Source organism: Alexandromys fortis, unplaced genomic scaffold (assembly GCF_014885135.2).
Source record: "Alexandromys fortis isolate MF-2015 unplaced genomic scaffold, M_Fortis_MF-2015_v1.1 scaffold_231, whole genome shotgun sequence".
In the NCBI taxonomy this organism is placed as follows: Eukaryota; Metazoa; Chordata; class Mammalia; order Rodentia; family Cricetidae; genus Alexandromys; species Alexandromys fortis.
This window is the reverse complement of record NW_026068613.1, coordinates 1953586-1963093: the sequence shown is the minus strand read 5'-3', so window position 1 is coordinate 1963093 and position 9508 is coordinate 1953586. Positions and strand designations below refer to the sequence as shown.

At 36.2% G+C, this 9508-nt stretch overlaps 1 protein-coding gene across 1 annotated transcript; it reads right to left on the bottom strand.

Moving 5' to 3' along the window:
* Positions 1-8130: 8130 nt before the first annotated feature.
* LOC126495935 (olfactory receptor 1537-like) lies at positions 8131-9081 on the bottom strand. Its single transcript, XM_050133532.1, has one exon. It carries the CDS (start codon positions 9079-9081, stop codon positions 8131-8133), a length of 951 nt encoding a protein of 316 aa, XP_049989489.1.
* Between the last annotated feature and the right edge of the window lie 427 nt (positions 9082-9508).

The window sequence follows — 9508 nt, the reverse complement described above, 5'->3', positions numbered from 1 at the left end:
CCATGATGCTCCCACTCCAGACAGACGCAGGTTAAGATCCTCTCTGGTAAGCCAGCTCATGGGCTACACAGAATATTAAAAATGGGTTAGAATAATATGTAAGAGCTAACCAATAAGAAACTGAAACTAGCCGGGCCAGGCAGTGTTTAAAAGAATACAGTTTCCGTGTAATTATTTCTGGGTATAAACTAGCCATGCGGGCGGCTGGGTGCCGGGGACGCAGCCCTGCCGCTCCTATTTCAACAATAGTTCCATATTTAGTGGTTATAAAGTATATATTCCCACAGATTCCAGATGCCATCTGCCATTGCTAATTAAAGTTATTCTTTGTTGAGAGGAAACTTATCTTTTGTATGAACATTTTTAGGGCAACTTTGACAACTTTATTTCTTACGCTGTATATCATAAGAGTTAACATAAGACCACAATTTATTTGGCATGGGAATCTGAGTGAAGGTGAAGGTACATAATGGTGTAGAACTAAAGAAGATAGAAACAGGCAAAATGTGCAAGCTGTATGTACTGCATGTCTTGGTATATCTCTTTACATCAAGAAAATCTATCTAACATGACTACAAGCTTGACTTTATAGATGATTATCTATTAACCGATATTTCTTAATTGCTATGGGAGCACATTCCACTCCTTCAGCCAAAAAACTTTAAGATACCAGCCCACTTGGGCATGGTCTCTGATACTCTAAAAGTAGTTGTAAAGCATGCACCTACTCTCTTGCTTCCAGCTCTCCCTTCCAGCTGCTAGAATCTCTTTCTGTTCATTCAGAGAACTGTTATATAGGACAGTGATCTGTAAACTTTTCCCTTAAATGAATAACCCTTTATTATTCATAATTCTGAACTGGTGTGGGATTATTTTGTGACTTCCATCTTCATCAATCTTCCATTTTGCCGACAACAGATTGGCATGCCAACATGGTGGAATAAATCCATGTAAAACCTGAGAACACTTAAAAATTAAAAATTAATTCTAGACACAAAATAACAGAGGTAAACATGGTCTGTAAGTGGCATTTTCTTGGGTGGGCTTTGTTTGTTAGAAGCAAGCAGAGACATGGCTCCTAATAGAGAGATTTTTCTAATTCAGCCATAGCAGGAAAAAAGTCACACCGTTTTAAAACACTGCTTCCTTGGCCTTTCTGCCAGTGTGAACTCTGGCTATGGAGCATGTCAATAGCATTTGTCAGCCCTGGTGTTTGTGTGCCCACTCATGGTAGAGAGGAAAGTAGCTGAGACCTTGCCTACTGCTCAGTTCTCCCTGCCTGAGCAGGCTGTGGGATCCAGTCTACTAGGCTTGCACAGGCAGGAGAACATGGTGGATTCCCACAGATTATAAACAGGGGGATGTTAATATGTCAAAACATATATCTTTTCACAAATTAAAAAAATGTAAACTTCAGAGATCCAAAGAACTACTGAACTTAGATCTACTTCAAAATGACTCCAGATAATTACATCTACCTGATGTACCAAAGGATGTTTCTCAAGACTTTGCCCCTTCCCAAAAATTTCAATTTTAATTTTTCCTTTAAGTTCCTAAAATTTGTCTCTAGTATATATCTGTTTTAAGAGGGTTCTACTTGACTGACAGACACATCCAGCAGCTAAGTTCAACCTATGAGCCCTGGAATTGCTAAAAGCTGATATGGACCAATTGAGTTGACAAGAATGCAGCTTGTCTCCAGCTGGGTCGTATCAGATAGTCCTGATTAGTGCCCCATTATTCCCTCCTTACCTTTGACTGACCTTCCAGCTTTCACAGGTCCTGATAATCTCCAGCCCTTTTCAGCTTGAAGCAGCTATAGAAATCCCTGTCACAAAACCAGACAGGAAAAAGCCAAGTCAGAGACTTTAATCAAAAATAAATCAAAGATTTGATTCGAATTACAGATCCAAGGGGGAATAAAGGGTCTAAGAATAAAAATATAAAAATGTATATTTCAGAAATGACAATGTAGAACTAAAGAAATATAAAGTTGTAAGCCTAGGAGAATGAAGAGCAGACTGTCAGCAATTTTCTTGGCAGCTTAAATAGTAACTATTAACACTGGGTTATTCCACTTTTCAACCCATAGCTCTATTTACAAGGCCGAACATGTTTCTGAAAACTGAGAGATAATCTAAGATAACATCAAGGATTAACAATAGATGTGAGCTGAGTTAACCTTTAGGAGATAGATGTACAGGACTCTGGGATATGCATTCTCTTTGCTATGAGAAACTGGCAGCATCAAAGGGGAGAGCATAGAGCTTTATTAAATACTACCTGGAAGTACCAAGAAAGACAATAGATTAAGTACAAACACTAGTTTAAATGAAAAAAACAAATCTGTTAATGAAGTTTGTAAAGTAAGACAATCTGTATCTTTGTTTTACCTCGAGATTGTAAAAATTCTTTTGTTCAAGCCTAATGCTCAGTACCCCTTCCTAAAAAAAGGCAGATTCAGAAACTGGCGTTTGCCATAGACTTACAATATCCATCTCTGGTTATGATCTCGGGTAGCTTATAAGCATTTTGTGGCCCATGAAGATGTTTTTATTTTAATTTTTTTTTCTGGTTCTAGTATTTTTTTCTAGAATAAAGTTTGCTTCTGGTTTATTAAACTTTGGTGGTCTGTCCCTATCCTTGTGTGACCCCCTAAACCCAACAATAACATTTTCACAACTTTTTGGTTATAGGATGTTAGAGTGTTAATTTAGGATGTCTGTGAAAGCCTATGGTTGGCACATCCAGTTTTCACTGTCCCTGAAAGAGTGCAAGACAGAGAGTAGACTCACATAAGGGCACAGTTTCAATTAAGGGGATTTCAGCAGAGGGTTGATGTGGGAGTCCCCTCTGTGTGCTGTGATTACCATTAATGAATAAAATAAAAAAAAACTGCTTTGAACTTATAGCAAGGCAGAATTTAGGTAGGGAGGGAAAGCTAGCTGAATACTGGGAGAAAGAAGGGAGGAGTCAAAGAGAAGCCATGGATCCACTGCCTGAGACAGACACTGGGAACTTTAGCTAGAAGTCACAGCCACGTGACCATACACAGATGAATAGAAACGGGTTTAATATGTTAATATGTAAGACTTGGCCAATAAAAAGGTAGAGTTAATGGGTCAAGCAGTGATTTAATTAATAAAATTTCTGTGTGATTATCTCAGGTCTAAGCTAGCTGGGCAGCTGTGAATTAACAAGTACCCTTCCTCCAATAGAGGGTCTAATAGAAGCAATATTTAGAAGCTATTTTTTATCCACAGTACCTATCTATCTGGGAGATGGAAAGCAGGAGACAATTGTAAAACAGTTACCTCTGTATACAGTGACTGCCAAGATGTCTATTTTAAGGCAGATCGTGTTTGCTCAAGGTTAACATCTTCATGCTTTTTCTTCCAAAATATGTTTGGGCTTGCAATTTTACATTTATATATTCCCAGACTGGACCGTTTACTTCTATATTCTATTCCTGGACTTTTCAGTAGCATGATATCAATTCCTTGGATGATAACAAAATTGCTATTGAAAATTACAAATGGTATTGAATGAATGGTCAAGAATAAGAGTATAAAAATGTAGATTCCAGAAATAAGAATGTAGAAATAAAGAAATATGAAGTTTTAAGGCTAGGAGAATGAGAGCAGACTGTCAGCAGCTTTCTCAGCATTTTAAGGATTAACTATTAATAGTGGGTTACTCTGCTTTACAACCCATAGTTCTATTTACAGGCCCAAATAATCTCTGAGAGTTAGCCTACAGATATGATCTGAGTTAACCTTTAGTGGATACATATACCTAACCTCTGGGTTATGCATTATACTTGCTATGTGAAACTGGTAGCATCAAAGTGTTTACTGAGCACAGGGCTTCAGTAAACACTACCTGAAAGTAGCAAGGAAGAAAATAGATTAACTATAAGCTGAAAAACTCTTTTAATGAAGATTGTAAAGCAGGGCAATCTGCATCTGAGTTTTACCATGGGTTTATAAAAATTTCTTTCTTCAGACCTATTGCTTGTTGCCCCTTATTATAAAAAGGTGGGTTCAGAAACTGGCCTTTGCCATAGCTTCACAAAATCCATCTCTGAAAAAAAAAATCCATCTCTGGCTGTAACCTCAGCTAGCTGATAAGCATTTTGTGCCCCATACAAATTTTTTTGTTTTAGTTTTTTTTTTTTCTGGTTTTGGTATTGTTTCCTGGAATAAAGTTTGCTTCTAGTTTAAGAGATTTTGATGATCTGTCCCTATCTTACATGACCATTGCAGGCCAAGCATGTGCTGATAATGATTCAAGTAGGTGTTATTAGAATATTAAAATGAACTAACATTTAAACAAATTTAAAAGTGCTATACAGTTTCCTGTGGCCTTCAGGATAAAAAAAGTAAAGAACAGATAAGCTTTTCTTCAGAATTCTACAGTCTATAAGGGCAGAGGTAGGCAAATAAGACACAGGAGTACATACGGTATTTAGAGAGGTCCTAAAGGACCACAGCCTCTTGAGACACTAGTCCTTACTCAGGAAATGATATCAACAAAGGCATTTTAGAGTAAGATTAACAAAAAGAAAAAAGAAAAGAAAAACCTTTCTTTTTGGCCCGAGTACCACATGACATGACTAATACAGAAAGAAAAAAAAATTGAATATGCTCACTGGTGTAAGTCCAATCTTCCTTTAATCTTTACTGGTATCTCTTTACTCAATTTAATATAATTTGTTGTCATTGTTGTTAAAAGTGAGATTTGTGTTATTTTCAATAATTTTTTAACAAAATTTTTGTAAGAAATAAAAATCAATACGATGAAGCAATATAGGCCTTGCAAATTAAGCACCGTCTTAAACCACAAACAAGTAGGATTGTGAGTGAGTGGGACTTGTCTTTTATAGGGACAGGATACCCAGGTAACAAGCCGGGCCAGCAGATTATAATAAAATTATTAAATCTCAGACTATTATTTATTATGTGGAGTTGATGTGTGATTTAAGCCTTAGTAATATTTTTGTTTGTTTGTTTGTTTTTTATATGATTGTGAGTGCATTTACATTTTGGGCAAAGATGTTCAGCATTGAGATGTAATCTTGTTGGATTTTTATTTCCTATGAAAATACTTTGGTTTTGTTTATTAATTTTGATTAGAAGTCTATTTTGTTAGATATTAGAATGGCTACTCCACTTTGATTCTTGGAACCCTTGGTTGGAAAATTTTTGTACAATCCTTTATTTACTCTGAGGTAATAACTGCCTTTGATGTTAAGATTAATTTTCTGTATGCAGCAGATGGTGGATTTTGTTTTTGAAACCATTTTGTTAGCCTGTGCGTTTTTATAGGTGACCTTTTTATTGAGTTCATTCATATTCAGAAAGACTAATGACAAGTCATTGTTATTTCCTATTATTTTATTGCTGCTGGTGGTGGTAGTGTGTGTGTATGTGTGTGTGCATGTTTGTGTGTTTGCATGTGAGTGTTTCTTTTCTTTTAATTTTGCTGGTGTGAGATTATGTATTCTGTTTTCATAAGTGTACTTAGCATTCTTGGGATGAAGTTTTCCTTCTTTGCTTTCTGTAGGGCTGGATTTGTTGATAGATATTGTTTAGCTGCATATAGTAATGTGAGCTGGACTTTTATGTCAGAAAATCTTTATTTTCAACATTTTTTTGACACAGGTATCAGCATCTTATATCTTATCTTCTATGTCTGACATTCTAAATTTCATCTCTTGTATTCTGTTGATGATGCATGAGTCTGTATTCCCTGTTTGTTTATCTAGATTTTTCCATCTATCGGATTCCCACACTTTGCATTTTTTTATTGTTTCTATTTCATATTTAAATCCTGTACTCTTTTTTTCATTTCTTTTACTGTTTTTTTTTTTTTTTTGCTTTTTAGACTTTCCTTAAAAGATTTATTCATTTCTCCCCACTGTTTTCTTGGATATCTTTATGTTATTTAATGATTTCCTCTGATTATTTGCTTATATTTTGCTGAATTTCCTTTTAAAAAGTTATTAATTTTGTTGTTAATGACCTCAGTCATCTACATTCAGTTGGTTTTGAGATTGTGTATGTGTTACTCTGTGTGTGTGTGTGTGTGTGTGTGTGTGTGTGTGTGTGTGTGTGCTCACACACCCCTACACATTTTTGTGTGCTTTGGCTGTTTTGAGTTATTTGCGGATTGCTGTATTAGGATAGCTGGCATCTGCTGGTAAATATATTGCTGCAGTTGTTGTTGATTGTGTTCTCAAGCTGGCCTCTACTAGGTTTGTGATAATTACAGTTTTAGATGCTGATTTCTGAGTTTATCCTTTTGGAATAGTGTTTAATGACCTTTGTTTCTAATTCCTCTCATCTTCTGGGTTGAGTATCCTGTGGTTCCAGTGATTGACAAGTTTTCTGCACCAATAAGGAACCTCTGTTGTGGTTTTGATGGTCTGCGTAACCTCTGGGGTTTGTGATGCAAGGACTGACTATAAGATTCTGGGGTTCTGAGTATTCTCGAGGCTTCTGGTAGATAAGGGGATTTCAGAGTTCTGGGTACCAGATCAGCCTCTGAGGTTCCAGGTATCTGTAAAGCCTTTGGTAGAGCAGGGTCCACTATCAGAGTTTTTGACTAGAATATGGTGACAAGGAAAAGGAATTAATGTTTGGGGAATGCTGGGCAGTCTCTGAGGAGTGTTGGCATGTTGTGAGCCATGTTTATCTAAAATTACACACACACTCAAAAATACATGCATGCCCCCCTGAATACATTATAAGCTCTTGTTGATGACCTTAATTGCCTCACAGAAATCTAAGGTAAGTCTCTATTGCTAAAGACACACATGATTCTGACATAGGACTTACACTTGGATGAGTAGAGCTCTATTGGGACTAGAACCCAACTCCATGAGGACAAGCTTTAATAGTATGGAAAAGTGGTATATAACTGTCACGTTGCCAATTGAGTGTTGGCATTAATAGTTCAACCCAGCTATGACACTTAGAAACCACAGTAATAACCAGCAAAGCAAGCTGTACATAAAGGTGCAATAGTAGCAATGAGATCATGACAGTAATCAATATCTATGAAGTTGCACTTAAGGTCCACTCAGTGGGGGAGCTTCATCCTGGTTCTATAAGCACAGTCACCTATGAGTTGAGTTGCTGATGAGGTCATGGAACATAGAGGAGAATCTAATAGTGGCATTTTTCTAAATTAGTATAATCTCTAACTGCATAGTTAGCACTGGTTGTCTTACCCACAGGTAAGTCTTCCTACAGCAGATGGAAACCATTACAGAAATCCATAGCTGGTCTAATAGAGGAAACAACTGGTGCTGCAGAGAAGAGCCACAGTGGATCCATCTAGAATACAAAACCTTCACCTAAGACTCAGGGAACATTTGGAGGAAAAAGAAAGAATGTTCTAAGTTCTAAGAGTCAGAGGACAAGTAAGGATGTTGTGAGACTGTGTTTTCTATGAATGGCAGAAAAATGGCACCATGAATCTCAACAATATAGTTTGCCAAACAATAGCTGAAATTGATGCTAGTTGGCACAACAATGTACAAGATGAAAAATCTCAGGGACTTTAATCCTAGATGAAAGCTATAGACAATTATTGATGACGAAGAATAGAATCAGTTTTCTTTTGGAAAAACCACCTAACAAATATGATTAACACACACACAAACACACACACAAATTCAAGGTAAGGATGTCATTCATTTGACAGAAAACAGGGAGTCACATGAGTGTTTAGAGGGAGATGGGGTGAAAGATGTAATTACAGCACTTACATATGAAATTTACAAAAATGAATTAAAAATAAAAGATGTATCAGGTTTTGGAATTGAGAATGAAGTTTGATATTTTTAAAGTAATATTTATCAAAGACAAAAAATATATAGCATGATGGGCTATAAATTATGGGCATACAAATTCATGTAATCTTTTAATATTGGTTTACATTATTTAATCTTTAAAACAGGAGAAATAATATATGGATATAAACTTGAATTTGAAAGTTATATTTATAAAACTTGTCAAAGTATTCTAGCAAATGAATAATAATTCTTGCAACTAGATTAAAACAAATCAATTCAAACTTTGTATTTGTGGATGTTTTATCTAATAAATAACCTTCACATTATTTCTAAAACATTAATTTTTTTCTTTGAAGTATTTTTTTCAAGGCAACACTGACATCCTTATTTCTTAGGCTGTAGATCAATGGGTTCAGCATGGGAACAACTATAGTATAAAACACGGATGACACTTTCCCTTGGTACATCGAACTCATTGAAGATGGCTGTAAGTACATGAATGCAGCAGAACCAAAGTAGAGAGCAACAGCAGAGATGTGGGAGCTACAGGTGCTGAAGGCTTTGAACCTGCCTTCTGTGGTTTTAATCCTGAGGATGCTGGCAGTAATGGAGATGTAGGAAGTAATAATGGTGAGAATTGGGACAAAAATATTAAATGTACCAAAAATTAGAATCAACAATTCATTGATATAGGTATTAGAGCATGAAAGCTTCAAGAGGGGAAGAAAGTCACAGAAATAGTGGTTAATCGTATCTAATTTGCAAAAACAAACCCTTATCATGAAGCCCGTGAGAACTGATGCACTGAGCACACTAAAAATATACACTCCTAAAATCAAGGAACTAGTAAACTGATAGGACATGGTTATATTGTAAAAAAAAAAAAAAGGGCTACAGACAGCCACATAGCGGTCATATGCCATTGCAGCTAATGTGAAACATTCTGCGATGCCAAACAAGCTAAAGAAATAGAGCTGAGTCATGCATTCACAGTAGGAGATGAGGTTCTTCTCTGTCACAAAGCTCACCAGCATTTTAGGGGTAACAACCGTGGATTGACAGAAGTCAATGAAGGACAGACTGCTGAGGAAATAATACATGGGGTTGTGCAGGTGGGAACTGAGCCCAATCAGGGAGATCATGCCCAGATTCCCTGCTACAGTAACCAAATAGATTACAGTGAAGAGGAGGAAGAGGGGCATCTGGAGTTCTGGTTTCTCTGAGAGCCCCACCAAGAACTCAGTCACTGTGCAATGGTTTCTTGCCGCCATGTTCTCCATTCAGATCCTGAAAGAGTAAAGGATTGCTTGAACCAGGTCGTGCTAGCTTAAGTTTTTAACCAAGCACTAGGTAGGCAGAAGCAGGCAAACTTCTGTTAGTTCAAGGCCAGCCTGTTCAACATAGCTAGCTGTAGGGGCAGCAAGGCTGCCAAAAGTAATAATTTTCAAAATAACACAAGAATATGCATATATGTATATATATATATATACATAATGTCAACATATAAATTATTTCTACCTAAGTATACTTTTGTTCTCTATATAATTACCTTAATGTATCATTTAGATCTTTATCTTTTATTATCAATTATAGCCTTATCCTTTAAAAAGTAAGAATAGCTTTCATGTAAAGTATTTTCACCATGTTTAAACTTTGATAATATTGTAATTTCAAATCAATGTCTTATAACTGAAAATTTGAGTATCA

Excerpts from the sequence above, each read along its gene's own strand:
- LOC126495935 (XM_050133532.1), bottom strand. The coding sequence starts at position 9,081 with ATGGAGAACATGGCGGCAAGAAACCATTGCACAGTGACTGAGTTCTTG.